Source organism: Notothenia rossii (assembly GCF_949606895.1).
Source record: "Notothenia rossii genome assembly, chromosome: 3".
NCBI lineage: Eukaryota > Metazoa > Chordata > Actinopteri > Perciformes > Nototheniidae > Notothenia > Notothenia rossii.
Genome location: NC_136901.1, coordinates 18,080,810 through 18,096,806, shown reverse-complemented (window position 1 = coordinate 18,096,806; position 15,997 = coordinate 18,080,810). Strand labels below are relative to the sequence as shown.

General features: G+C 42.0%; 1 protein-coding gene across 1 annotated transcript; it reads left to right on the top strand.

Moving 5' to 3' along the window:
- The first annotated feature begins 133 nt into the window (after positions 1–133).
- Positions 134–13,749, top strand: mrps9 (mitochondrial ribosomal protein S9). The gene is made up of 9 exons (XM_079670358.1): positions 134–274; positions 1,303–1,333; positions 1,412–1,491; positions 7,895–7,980; positions 10,033–10,108; positions 10,212–10,380; positions 11,098–11,206; positions 12,388–12,557; positions 13,368–13,749. Exons 1-9 carry the CDS (start codon positions 149–151, stop codon positions 13,457–13,459), a joined length of 939 nt encoding a protein of 312 aa, XP_079526484.1. The 5' UTR covers positions 134–148; the 3' UTR covers positions 13,460–13,749.
- Positions 13,750–15,997: the final 2,248 nt, after the last annotated feature.

Genomic DNA, 15,997 nt, shown 5'->3' with positions numbered 1-15,997 from the left:
CCTCCTCTCCTCCTCTCCTCAGCCTTTCCTTGAACCCGCAGCAGCTTGCGCTTCCTCCTCCTCTTCTTCTTCTACTGTCACTTTCACTGTCGTCCACTGGCGTGACCTCCGCTGTTGCGACATGTCAGCGTTGTCATGATCTGCCATCATGTCTCAAACTGCCCCCTTGTTTCCTGTTATTTATGTATTCATTTCCTTCTCTCTCCCACAGAGGAGCATCGCCTACCTCTTCCCCTCCGGCCTGTTTGAGAAGAAGGCCCGGCCCCTCATGAAGGTACGTCTGTGAGCTCATATCAACTGCACTTTTCTTTCAAGTTTAAAGGGAAACATTTCGATTTCTAATGACGTGAAGGTTACTTTTATTGGTTTTATTGTGACATTTAGGGACTTTTTTCCCCATAATATGTCGTTTTTATTCGCTTCCATAATGGAACTAGATAACAAAATGTCCCCTTGTTTTTGTTTTGTGAAAGACAACTACTTTGACCTCTTTGGCTGAACTGCTTTTGACCATACATACATAAAGAGACATAACAAAGTAATAAGGTTTGGGAGAACTAACCTAAGGAGTTAGTCTGTGGAAAGAGACTCTGAAAGTCTCAGGAACAAAGACCCCCCCTCTTTTTGTCCTGATCCATTTCTATAAAAACCTGTCTGAAAATGAGCTCATCAGATTTTGTCCACTTTGTGATGTCACAATGTATTTTGTCTTGTGTAACCATTGGCCAATCAGCAACCAGCCCCCACCTTATCCCCTGAATCTACTCCTAGAGCAACATTGTGTTCTTCACCATTGGCCAATCAGCAACCAGCCCCCACCTATATCTCCTGAATCTCCTCCTAGAGCACCATTGTGTTCTTTTAAACCAATCACTTATCATAGGGGCGTGGCCAGCAGCAGCTCATTAGCATTTAAAGCTACAGACACAGAATCAGCACTTTGGAACAGGGCTGAAACAGAGGGGATTATGGGATGCTGCAATGATCTGTTTGGTGTTTCAGCCAAACACTTCAGAGACAAGTTCTGTATATATCAGACCTATAATATGTTGATGAAAAATAATATAATAGGGGACCTTTAAGTCAATGGAATTTATAACTTAAGGGTATCATATATTTAGTTGGGCTGCACGACTTGGCCAAAAATAAGTAACTGATTATTTTGACTGATACTGTAATTGCATAATGAATAACTACATTGTTGGGATTGATCCTTTTTGATTCATAAGAGGGTCTGTACCAAACAAATGTGTGTTTTTAAGTGTCCACAATATGACACAATATCTGCCGCTTTATTTCCAGCATCCAGACGAAATCTTCCCCAGGCAGAAAGGTATGTTAACTGTCATTTCTTTCTTTCTAATATGAATATTTGAATACATTCTAACTGCTTGTCTGTCTTGTATTGAAGCTGTGCAGTGGGGGCAGGACGGACGGCCGTTCCACTTCCTGTTCTACACCGGCAAACAGGCCTACTACTCCCTGATGCATGTGAGTACTGTCAGGTTTTATGTGAGGGGTGAGGTAAGTCTTCATCCAGCTACTTCTTCCTCACCTGCACCCTCGGGGTCCTATCCTATCAGAGAGAGTTGAGAGGAGGCGGCGTGTCCCTGAGGAGAGTCAGCGTCAGATGCTCTCTTCTCTCAGAGGGCTGAATAGAGGGAGGGGGGACGTCAAAAAGGTAGTCCGGTGTGAAGGGGGATTCACTGAAGAGGACCTGGATCTACGGGAGGGAGGGGGCTGAAATAGTTTGTTTTAAAATCATTCATAACCAATATTTTGGAGCTAATCGAGATGTCCAAACCCAAATGATTGTTGTTACTTTAGCCCCACGGATACTGAATGAAATGAAACATTTTATACATTATTTTACACTGATCAGTTGCACGCATTCATTTTTTTTAAAACACTTTCTTTATTGTTTTTAGCATATATAGACAATATATAAGAAAGTACACAAACATCCAGAAGACATAACAAAATGAAGTGCATTGAATTAACTACACAAACATGTGGCTAGGCTATGTAAGCAAAGATACAAACATGTAGGCAGATATGAAAGGCTTCCATCCTCCTCATACTTTTTAAATAGTCTTGTTTTCCTAGGTTATTTCCTCTAATGAGACAGTTCTTTTAGCATTTACCTATACTTGGACTGTTTACATTTTGAAATGAAGGTGCTGTCATGCCATGCATTCCTTTCTACTGCACGATTAAATAACATATTCCTCTTTTGTTCATCGGAAGGCAATCAAATGGAAGAGCCGGGGAACATGTTAAAATCTGACAGCCCCGTGATTTTTTATATCTAGAAATCTGCCAAACGGACAAAACAAAATGAGACTCTTACTAAGCAAGACTGAAATATGGGTGAAATAAATAAGATGGGGATAGCGGATAACATTTATTTTTGTATAGTTATTTGAAAAGATATATTCAGGAAATAACCAACAGGGGGCGCCAAAAAAAAACTAAGTATCACTTATACTTTCAATGGCGTTCAATGAAGCTATTAAAAAAGAAAAAAGGTACATGTGAAAGATTGATAGTATTTTTTGCAGATTTCTAAATCTCCATAAGTGTTAACATGCAGTGTGCAGAGTGTTTTTGAGTCCGGGTTCAGAATCTAATCTGAGGTGTGGCACGTCTGGTTGTCAGGCTTTTGTCCCGCCGAGGGGAGCAACTCCTCCATGGGGATTTAGGGGAAAGAAAGAGGGGGGGGCAGCCCTCCATCTTCCTCCACCTTTTGTTATTTTCACACGCTCAACTGTTCTCCTCCCGTCTGCCGCTGACCTTGTTCAAAGACGTTTCACAGAACTGAGGCGCGTGTCTGTGTCTTAAACAGAGAGTGAGGTGTGATCTCTGAAACACACACACACACACACACACACACACACACACACACACACACACACACACACACACACACACACACACACACACACACACACCCCTGCTGTGGGTTTAAATAGGTGTGTCAGCCATGTCTGGGAGCTTGTCTGCACCATTACAGGCTCACTTCCTGTTTGTGTTTCCCCTCTCTTCTTCCTCTTCCTGTACACCTCTGGAGTGTTTCTGGAAAGTAGCGTGTGAAGCAGGAGTAGATATTCTATCTTTTAAAAAATCTGAATCAGAATGTCCGGGTACGTTTACACATACAAGGAATGTTGCTTTGGTGTATGGAAGCGCAAACATAAACAACATAAGAAATACGTTCAAAATATAACAATTAAAATAAAATATATATTACAAAAAAAATATTTAACATTGAGAAAGAGTAAAGAAAACGGAGAAAATCAATAAAGATATTTACTAAAGATTAAATAAAGTATTTACAACAAATTTAAATGTACAAAAAAAACGTAGGCCTTGAATTTGACGTACCGTAAGAACCTCCACTAAAATGTATGTACATACTGGCCCCCTCCTCTTTCATGCAGCCAATCCATGCTTAATATAATATATATAACATTTTCTTTGATACTTTTTCCACCTAAAGCAGTTTCTTGCTCAATGTTTGCTTTGTTCCTCCTCTTGGTCAGAGTGGCAGCGGATTAGGTACACTCTATCAAGAAGGCATTAAACAAACAGCTGCTGAATAATTGACGGGGAAATTAGTTCTCACCCAGGCTCCGGGGGGCTGAGGTGGGGGGGGTCTCTCTGCCTCGGGGACGTGACCGGTGACGTCCTTCCCCTCCTCCATCTGTCTGTGACACACTCTCCCAGAACTGTCCTCTCATTGAGTATCCTCTCATTCTACACTAAAGTTAACACATGATGGGTTTTTATTATTGTGTGCTCAACTTCAGGGACACTCAATTCTATATAACCCCTAACCCCAACCAGGGGCACTCAATTCTATATAACCCCTAACCCCAACCAGGGGCACTCAATTCTATATAACCCCTAACCAGGGACACTCAATTCTATATAACCCCTAACCCCAACCAGGGGCACTCAATTCTATATAACCCCTAACCCCAACCAGGGGCACTCAATTCTATATAACCCCTAACCCCAACCAGGGACACTCAATTCTATATAACCCCTAACCAGGGACACTCAATTCTATATAACCCCTAACCAGGGGCACTCAATTCTATATAACCCCTAACCCCAACCAGGGACACTCAATTCTATATAACCCCTAACCAGGGACACTCAATTCTATATAACCCCTAACCCCAACCAGGGGCACTCAATTCTATATAACCCCTAACCAGGGACACTCAATTCTATATAACCCCTAACCCCAACCAGGGGCACTCAATTCTATATAACCCCTAACCAGGGACACTCAATTCTATATAACCCCTAACCCCAACCAGGGGCACTCAATTCTATATAACCCCTAACCAGGGACACTCAATTCTATATAACCCCTAACCCCAACCAGGGGCACTCAATTCTATATAACCCCTAACCAGGGACACTCAATTCTATATAACCCCTAACCCCAACCAGGGACACTCAATTCTATATAACCCCTAACCAGGGGCACTCAATTCTTTATAACCCCTAACCAGGGAGACTCAATTCTATATAACCCCTAACCCCAACCAGGGGCACTCAATTCTATATAACCCCTAACCAGGGAGACTCAATTCTTTATAACCCCTAACCAGGGACACTCAATTCTATATAACCCCTAACCCCAACCAGGGGCACTCAATTCTATATAACCCCTAACCAGGGACACTCAATTCTATATAACCCCTAACCCCAACCAGGGGCACTCAATTCTATATAACCCCTAACCAGGGACACTCAATTCTATATAACCCCTAACCCCAACCAGGGGCACTCAATTCTATATAACCCCTAACCAGGGACACTCAATTCTATATAACCCCTAACCCCAACCAGGGACACTCAATTCTATATAACCCCTAACCAGGGGCACTCAATTCTTTATAACCCCTAACCAGGGAGACTCAATTCTATATAACCCCTAACCCCAACCAGGGGCACTCAATTCTATATAACCCCTAACCAGGGAGACTCAATTCTTTATAACCCCTAACCAGGGACACTCAATTCTATATAACCCCTAACCCCAACCAGGGGCACTCAATTCTATATAACCCCTAACCCCAACCAGGGGCACTCAATTCTATATAACCCCTAACCCCAACCAGGGGCACTCAATTCTATATAACCCCTAACCCCAACCAGGGACACTCAATTCTATATAACCCCTAACCCCAACCAGGGGCACTCAATTCTATATAACCCCTAACCCCAACCAGGGACACTCAATTCTATATAACCCCTAACCAGGGACACTCAATTCTATATAACCCCTAACCAGGGGCACTCAATTCTATATAACCCCTAACCCCAACCAGGGACACTCAATTCTATATAACCCCTAACCAGGGACACTCAATTCTATATAACCCCTAACCCCAACCAGGGGCACTCAATTCTATATAACCCCTAACCAGGGACACTCAATTCTATATAACCCCTAACCCCAACCAGGGGCACTCAATTCTATATAACCCCTAACCAGGGACACTCAATTCTATATAACCCCTAACCCCAACCAGGGGCACTCAATTCTATATAACCCCTAACCAGGGACACTCAATTCTATATAACCCCTAACCCCAACCAGGGGCACTCAATTCTTTATAACCCCTAACCAGGGAGACTCAATTCTATATAACCCCTAACCCCAACCAGGGGCACTCAATTCTATATAACCCCTAACCAGGGAGACTCAATTCTATATAACCCCTAACCAGGGACACTCAATTCTATATAACCCCTAACCCCAACCAGGGGCACTCAATTCTATATAACCCCTAACCAGGGACACTCAATTCTATATAACCCCTAACCCCAACCAGGGGCACTCAATTCTATATAACCCCTAACCAGGGGCACTCAATTCTTTATAACCCCTAACCAGGGAGACTCAATTCTATATAACCCCTAACCAGGGAGACTCAATTCTATATAACCCCTAACCCCAACCAGGGCACTCAATTCTATATAACCCCTAACCAGGGACACTCAATTCTATATAACCCCTAACCAGGGGCACTCAATTCTTTATAACCCCTAACCAGGGAGACTCAATTCTATATAACCCCTAACCAGGGAGACTCAATTCTATATAACCCCTAACCAGGGGCACTCAATTCTTTATAACCCCTAACCAGGGGCACTCAATTCTATATAACCCCTAACCAGGGGCACTCAATTCTTTATAACCCCTAACCAGGGACACTCAATTCTATATAACCCCTAACCAGGGGCACTCAATTCTTTATAACCCCTAACCAGGGGCACTCAATTCTATATAACCCCTAACCAGGGAGACTCAATTCTATATAACCCCTAACCCCAACCAGGGGCACTCAATTCTATATAACCCCTAACCAGGGACACTCAATTCTATATAACCCCTAACCAGGGGCACTCAATTCTTTATAACCCCTAACCAGGGAGACTCAATTATATATAACCCCTAACCCCAACCAGGGGCACTCAATTCTATATAACCCCTAACCAGGGACACTCAATTCTATATAACCCCTAACCCCAACCAGGGGCGCTCAATTCTATATAACCCCTAACCAGGGACACTCAATTCTATATAACTCCTAACCCCAACCAGGGACACTCAATTCTATATAACCCCTAACCAGGGAGACTCAATTCTATATAACCCCTAACCCCAACCAGGGGCACTCAATTCTATATAACCCCTAACCAGGGACACTCAATTCTATATAACCCCTAACCCCAACCAGGGGCACTCAATTCTATATAACCCCTAACCAGGGACACTCAATTCTATATAACCCCTAACCCCAACCAGGGGCACTCAATTCTATATAACCCCTAACCAGGGACACTCAATTCTATATAACCCCTAACCCCAACCAGGGGCACTCAATTCTATATAACCCCTAACCAGGGACACTCAATTCTATATAACCCCTAACCAGGGGCACTCAATTCTATATAACCCCTAACCCCAACCAGGGACACTCAATTCTATATAACCCCTAACCCCAACCAGGGGCACTCAATTCTTTATAACCCCTAACCAGGGACACTCAATTCTATATAACCCCTAACCAGGGACACTCAATTCTATATAACCCCTAACCCCAACCAGGGACACTCAATTCTATATAACCCCTAACCCCAACCAGGGGCACTCAATTCTTTATAACCCCTAACCAGGGACACTCAATTCTATATAACCCCTAACCAGGGACACTCAATTCTATATAACCCCTAACCCCAACCAGGGACACTCAATTCTATATAACCCCTAACCAGGGACACTCAATTCTATATAACCCCTAACCCCAACCAGGGGCACTCAATTCTATATAACCCCTAACCAGGGACACTCAATTCTATATAACCCCTAACCCCAACCAGGGGCACTGTGGCGCGGGTACACTTATTGTGCTGCATTTGCGCTTCAGATCAGGAGGTGAGGCCCCCCTTATACCCTTTCTTTAGTAGCATTGTATCAATTGGAAGGCTAACTAGGTAATCAGCTCGCCGGTGGCTTGCAGCTGGCGCAGTTGACCGTGCATGCGTGGTGAACTGCACGTTATAAAATATGAGATCTCAGACTGGCTTACCTGTACGTCAATCAAGTGGCAAATGCCATAGTAAGGATGGATGATAAGCTCATTTTCTTTTTTTCTTTTTTTTTTTAAAATCTTTTTTTTCCTTCTTTTTTTTATGCCATGCGATCTACCCACACTACCTTCGTGATCGACGTATTGGGCACCCCTTCTCTAAGAGTATGTTTTAACTTCTCAAGTTTCAGAAAGAACAAAAGAGGATTTCTACCATGAAGCTGTAATGTTCCGTGTATCGATGTGTTGTGAATGTGTCATCGTGATGTGTGTTACAGGACATATACGGTAAAATCCTGGAGGTAGAGAAGCACCAAGATAGACTCAGACAAAAAAGACTCTTCTCCGAGGAGGGCAAGCCCATGTAAGTTCCATTCTTTTTTTTAAGAATATAAAAATTGTTTGGTGTTTTAGTGAACTTCTCAGAGCTGTTATGTCTACTGGCTATCTCCTATTCAGTTTTTATCAGGATGTTTTATTTCATGTTAAAAGTCACCTATTATGCAAAATCCACTTCTCCATGTCTCTTCTACATCAATATGTGTCCCCTCTTCTTCATGTCTCTTCTACATCAATATGTGTCCCCTCTTCTTCATGTCTCTTCTACATCAACATGTGTCCCCTCTTCTTCATGTCTCTTCTACATCAACATGTGTCCCCTCTTCTTCATGTCTCTTCTACATCAATATGTGTCCCCTCTTCTTCATGTCTCTTCTACATCAATATGTGTCCCCTCTTCTTCATGTCTCTTCTACATCAACATGTGTCCCCTCTTCTTCATGTCTCTTCTACATCAACATGTGTCCCCTCTTCTTCATGTCTCTTCTACATCAACATGTGTCCCCTCTTCTTCATGTCTCTTCTACATCAACATGTGTCCCCTCTTCTTCATGTCTCTTCTACATCAACATGTGTCCCCTCTTCTTCATGTCTCTTCTACATCAACATGTGTCCCCTCTTCTTCATGTCTCTTCTACATCAACATGTGTCCCCTCTTCTTCATGTCTCTTCTACATCAACATGTGTCCCCTCTTCTTCATGTCTCTTCTACATCAACATGTGTCCCCTCTTCTTCATGTCTCTTCTACATCAACATGTGTCCCCTCTTCTCCATGTCTCTTCTACATCAACATGTGTCCCCTCTTCTTCATGTCTCTTCTACATCAACATGTGTCCCCTCTTCTTCATGTCTCTTCTACATCAACATGTGTCCCCTCTTCTTCATGTCTCTTCTACATCAACATGTGTCCCCTCTTCTTCATGTCTCTTCTACATCAACATGTGTCCCCTCTTCTCCATGTCTCTTCTACATCAACATGTGTCCCCTCTTCTTCATGTCTCTTCTACATCAACATGTGTCCCCTCTTCTCCATGTCTCTTCTACATCAACATGTGTCCCCTCTTCTTCATGTCTCTCTCTTCTACATCAACATGTGTCCCCTCTTCTTCATGTCTCTTCTACATCAACATGTGTCCCCTCTTCTACATCCACATGTGTCCCCTCTTCTTCATGTCTCTTCTACATCCACATGTGTCCCCTCTTCTTCATGTCACTTCTACATCAACATGTGTCCCCTCTTCTTCATGTCTCTTCTACATCAACATGTGTCCCCTCTTCTTCATGTCACTTCTACATCCACATGTGTCCCCTCTTCTACATCCACATGTGTCCCCTCTTCTACATCCACATGTGTACCCTCTTCTTCATGTCTCTTCTACATCAACATGTGTCCCCTCTTCTTCATGTCTCTTCTACACCAACATGTGTCCCCTCTTCTTCATGTCTCTTCTACACCAACATGTGTCCCTTCTTCTTCATGTCTCTTCTACATCCACATCTGTCCCCTCTTCTACATCACCATGTGTCCCCTCTTCTCCATGTCTCTTCTACATCAACATGTGTCCCCTCTTCTTCATGTCTCTTCTACACCAACATGTGTCCCCTCTTCTTCATGTCTCTTCTACATCAACATGTGTCCCCTCTTCTTCATGTCTGTTCTACACCAAGGTAACCCCCCCCCACCTTATCACCTGAATCTCCTCTAGAGCACCATTGAGTTCTTTGTAACCAAATGTCTCTCAGAGGGGCGTGGGGAGGGGCTCCTTATTTTCATCTAAAGTAACAGACAGAGAATCAGCACTTTGGAAACAGGGCTGAAACAGAGGGGATTATGGGTAATGTTGCAATGATCTGTTTGGTGTTTCAGCCAATCAGAGACAGGTTCTGTATCTATCTGAGACCTGTGATGTACTGATTAAGAAGAGGATGATAGGGGTTCTTTAAGTCATTTTGATGAAAGGTCCAAACGTATTTGCTTAATAGACGAGCTCTGTAAGGATCCCTCTGTATCCCAGCACTTACATTATCCATTGTTGGGCTGTTCTTGTGTTTTTTACATGTGTTTTCCTCCATCAGCGGACTCGGCACAAGCAGGTGGCTCACCAAGGATGAACTGGATATATTGCTAGGAGAGGGCATCCGCACTGAGGATGTAAGAGCTCTCTTTATTTCCTGTCGTCGTCCTCCTCGTCTCTCACATCTATTTAAAAGGATTGTTTCCCTTGGTCTAAAGCATGTCACGTGGTTTCCTTCAGTACGACCGCTTCCTCCAGCTGATGGAGCGCCTGCTGTCCCTGCCGTACTGCGGCACAGAGAAGGGCTTCGTCCTGAGCTACCGGAGGGAGCTCGACGCCCAGTCCAGCAAACAAACGATGCCCACGATTGAGCGAGACGAGAGGGGCGTGGCCTATAGCACCTCGGAAGGTAGGAACGCACAAAACGTTGCTAAATCAAATTTAGATTTTTACATTTGGTGCCATTCTTACTAACTGATGGCTAATGGATGTACGTAACGTGACGCGTCCACCTTTAAAATAACTCAAAAAGGTCAAAACCAACTCTAAATAATCTGGATTGATTGTTCAAATACAAGAAGGTGCGCATGTTCCTTTCCCTGTTTCACCTGTTTTTAGAATTTGGAGAGATGTTCCCAGATCAGGAAATAATGGGCAAATCTGTCAAAAACAAAACTGAGACCAATTAGACGAGAAACTCCAGACTGAATGAGCTGATTATAGGGAAGCCTTTCAAGAGTGTTTCATTGTCAAGTGTACAGATGAGTTAGTATCTTCAGTCTGCTGCACATGTTCTACTTTAATGCTGCTTTCATTCTACTTTGAGATGTTTACATTCTAGTATTGTTTATTTCTACTCTTTCATTTCTACTTCTGTGCAATGCCTTTGTTGTTTTTGATGCTGCTGCAACGCAAACATGACCAATAAAGTACCTCTTGTCTTATTACCTCCTGGTATTGAAACAAAAGAAATGTCTTTTACTTACCTAATCTAAGGCTTTTGTGTAAAACATCGGGCAAATACCTCCATAAATGTCAAACCCACACATTTCCAATCACTTCCCCCTTTTTCGTATCATAATATAAGATGAGAAACGTCAGGTAAAGGTGTGCTTTGCCTCTTCAGGGCGGAGGAAGACGTCGACTTCTTCTGTGGTGCTTCGAGACAGCGGCTCCGGACGCATCGTGATCAACGGCCGAGATTACGTTCATTATTTCCCCGTTCAGCAGGACAGGTACGAGAGCTGCGAGGAAACACTTTTTACTTTAAAGGCTAGACGTGATGTGCTCTACTTTCTACCCTTCAAACATCTTTCATTTGATTTCTTTACACTTCGAACGTGTAAAACCATAATACAAAAAATAATATTAATGAAATGACATCACATGACATATTACATGTTAGACGCTTTTATCCAAAGCAACTTCCATACTCATTACTGTGGGCAACCCCCACAGGAGCACTTTGGGGTGAAGTGTCTCAGGAACACAACGACATGCTGCCTGCACAGGGGTTTGAACCTGTGCTCCCCTGATCCAAACACCACTGCGCCACACGCCTCCTGAAATGAAACTTTTCATAAACAAAAATACTATTGACCAATACGTACGAAAAGATAAAATAATAAATAAACAAACAAACCGTAAACACAAAGTTATGATTAAACAATGTCATCCCTGTGTCTTGTAGAAATCATGTCCTTATACTTTTTTTAAAAACAGTTTTACGTTAGGACCTCCCCTAAAATACATCTCAGAACAGCTTTTCTCTCTCCGCAGCGTCGCCTCGCTTTCTTATTTATCTCCTCGTAGCAAGTTAATTACACAGTTGAGTGAGTGAGGCGTGTGTGTGTGTGTGTGTGTGTGTGTGTGTGTGTGTGTGTGTGTGTGTGTGTGTGTGTGTGTGTGTGTGTGTGTGTGTGTGTGTGTGTGTGTGTGTGTGTGTGTGTGTGTGTGTGTGTGTGTGTGTGTGTGTGTGTGTGTGTGTGTGTGTGTGTGTGTGTGTGTGTGTGTGTGTGTGTGTGTGTGTGTGTGTGTCCAGATTTGGTGGTGAGGAGGGGGCTAGTGATCGGAGCAGAGAGGTGACAATTGACTTTGTCAGCACCCACGGGCCATTCAGCCAGAGACGCCATCCAGAACTCCCTTTCTTTACACACACACACACACACACACAAATCATTTTCTTGCTGAGTCAGAAGTCTGTAATATGTGGAGGTGAGATTGTAAGCTTTTCCTCTTTGCTTGTCGAGAAGTCATCCAAGCAGACATTAAATTAGCTAAGCCTGCGCCGCCGATACCGCTATCTGTTCAACACACACACACACATTCCCCCCCCCCCCCCCCCCCCCTCGTTCTTTCACCTCTTCTTTATTATCTCCTGGTCATTTTGTCCTCCTTCCCTCTCTTTTATTTGTAGAGAGCAGCTGATGTTCCCGCTTCAGTTCCATGACGTGTTGGGACGCTTCGACCTGGAGTGCTCTGTGAGCGGGGGGGGACGCTCCAGCCAGGCGGGGGCGCTGCGGCTCGCCGTGTCCCGCGCCCTGCTCGGCTTCCTGTCCGAGGGCCAGGTGGAGTCCATGAGGCAAGGTGGGTCGGAAAGCGCTGGTTCAAATCCCCTCTCAGGATTAGTTTGAAACCTCAGTTTCTTCTTATTTTCCCCATCTTGTGTTTCTAGAGATAGTTTTTGACCCTGCTTCTCGGCTGACTTTCTGATCAGATTTGACACAAATACCTTTAATAACGCACGTGAATACTTGCGTAAAAAAAGTGATGTTCATCAGAAACGATGTAGGTCAAGTGGTGGTTTAAATGTACTCAAATTGGTTTCCTTGACTTTTGCTGTCCCTGTTTTTGGACTCCTTGAAGTTCGCCCTGAGATGCAGCTCAACAGAACATTGAAACTCACATATCAAAACCAATTCTTCCAAAAGCTACCCAGATAAAGATATATATAAGATACGTACTTTATTAATCCCAATTTGGCTTTTGTTTTGTTGCAGCCGCATAAATCAAAACAAGACATTGCACATAATAACAAATTTAAAAGAGTGGAAATAAACAATTCTAAAATAGAAACATGTAAAAATAGAAATAAAGCAGCAGTAGAGAGTAAGAAAAATGCACAGATGACCGTGAAGATAAAAGAAAAAAATCTATAAACTGAAATAAAAACACTATTAAAGGGCCAATTTTCTGTTAACACAATATAAGCAGGATATTATTTACATCAAGTGTGAATGTTATAAGTCCAGGTAACCAAGGAGACACCATGGAGAAGTTAGTTCTCTTCCAGCCAGAGGTGATTTTGTTTTTTTTATTGCAGTTATTGTGACAGTGGAGCATATTGATCCCCTCCTTTCCCCATCCTGTTTCATTTGTTTTCTTTTTCATTTCTAGCTGGTCTGCTGACACCCGACCCCAGAGTAAAGGAGAGGAAGAAGCCCGGCCAGGAGGGAGCACGAAGGAAATTCACCTGGAAAAAACGCTGAGCAGGAGACTGCCCTCCCCTGAACTCTGATATACAACATTCAGACTTGATTCTGGTGTTACTGTTTCCAGAGATAAACTCCTTCCCAGAGGCTGTTTCACTTCAGACGCTCATTTCTGCTCTTACAAAGACTGCTGAATGTCCCTCAGGGGACTTTGTTTCAATGTGCAGCTTTGACTCATCCAGCTGCAGTGAGCCTCTTCAGACACCAGGTGGCAGTGTTTGTCAAGGAATACATGAAAAAGATGGTTTATCAATAAATCAAACAATAAATACGATTTTGGTTCACAAGATGTGCATGTTAACTGCTTATTTTTCTAATCCTTGTGTTTTCTACACATTGTACTAATGTGCAGATGTTGGGAATTTGAGCTTGATACATTATTTTAATTATGAATTTTATAATTAAAATCATCCGCTAGGTTTTTTTTAACAACTGATGGTACCATTATTACATTTCTAACCAAACTAAACCGGCATGTTTTTCACTTCGTGTAATGACCGGTTTCAGCCTCAAGATGGCGGCAAATGCACATGTTGAGCAGGCTTGTTTCTGCTCATTGTCATACACTCCAGGAATATGGAGATGTTTATCAATACATTCAATGATAAATACGATTTTTCATAAGATACACATGCTATATTCTTATTTTTGCTTGAAATTATTAGCAAGTTGAACCATTTTAAGATGCTTTCTAAACAATTCCACATGCTCATTTGGTCTTATGTACAGATGTGAGGAATTTGTTCTTATTATGAACATGATGAAGCAACATATTCCGTGTTATTAACGACATAAACTCACGTCCTATATTGACAATATTTTTTTAATGGATTTATGTGGTTGTAGAAATAACTTAATTGATTTACTTAATACTTCTACTAAACTGTATCTCAGGGAAATATCTAATTTTTTACTCCACTCATTTTCATTTAACAACTGAATTACTTTACATAGATAATTCTATATGTTGTATGTATATGTATTATACAAACAAATGTTTTCAAATGTGCCTTTATTCTTTTTTCCAGTTTAAAAAAAAAAAATCTTTTCCCAATTTAAAACAACTGGAAAAAAGTAATATTTAAAGTTGAGTTTACGATGGCTATGCAGACGACACACATTTACATAACCATTTCACAAGGAGACTATGCTCCAATTCAAACACTGTGCATTGAACAAATCAATGACTGGATGTGTCAGAAGAACTTTCTCAAAATAAACAAAGATAAAACTAAAGTAATTTTTTTCGGAGGCAGAACGAATAAAAGTTAGCGCTGAGCTTCAGTCTGCAATGTTCAAAACAACAGAAAAAGCCAGAAATCTAGTCATGGACTCTGACCTGAGAATCAACAGTCACATTAAAACAGTTACTAAATCAGCTTACTATCACCTAAAGAATATATCTAGGATTAAAAGACTAATGTCACAGCAGGATTTGGACAAACTTGTCCATGCTTTTATCTTCAGTAGACTGGACTACTGCAATGGTGTCTTCACAGGTCTCACTAAAACATCTATTAGAAAGCTGCAGCTGATTCAGAACACTGCTGCTCGAGTCCTCACTAACACTAAGAAAGAGGATCACATCACTCCTGTTCTGAAGTCTTTACTCTGGTTCTTCACTGACACTAAGAAAGTGGATCACATCACTCCTGTTCTGAAGTCTTTACTCTGGTTCCTCACTAACACTAAGAAAGTGGATCAGATCACTCCTGTTCTGAAGTCTTTACTCTGGTTCCTCACTGACACTAAGAAAGTGGATCACATCACTCCTGTTCTGAAGTCTTTACTCTGGTTCCTCACTGACACTAAGAAAGTGGATCACATCACTCCTGTTCTGAAGTCTTTACACTGGTTCCTCACTAACACTAAGACAGTGGATCACATCACTCCTGTTCTGAAGTCTTTACACTGGTTCCTCACTAACACTAAGACAGTGGATCACATCACTCCTGTTCTGAAGTCTTTACACTCACTTCCTGTGTGTCAAAGAATAGATTTCAAAAATACTGCTGCTGGTTTATAAAACATTGAAGGGTTTACTCTGATCTCCTGCTACATCCAGAGCTCTCAGGTCTTCTGGTCTGCTTTCTGTCCCAAGTCAGAACTTCTGGAACAAACTCCCAGAATCCTGCAAGTCCGCTGCAACTCTTAATACTTTTAAATCCAGGCTGAAGACGTTTCTTTTTGACGATGCTTTTAATTGAACTATTCTTATCTCACTGTAACTCTTATTCATGTAATGTCTAACTATGTTATATAGATATCAACTTGTTTTATGTTATGCTCTTTGCTTTTCAATGTTTGTTTTTAAATGCCTATTTCTTAATGATCTTAATATTTTTATTTTTTGTAAAGCACTTTGAATTGCCTTGAGTTGAAAGGTGCTATACAAAAAATAATTCTGCTATGCAGATAAAGAGATGTTCAATGTCATGTAATTACCAGTTTCAACCACAAGATGACGCCAAATGCACATACATGTTGATCAGGCGTGTTTCTGCTCAATATAATACACCTTTATCTGATTAGGGA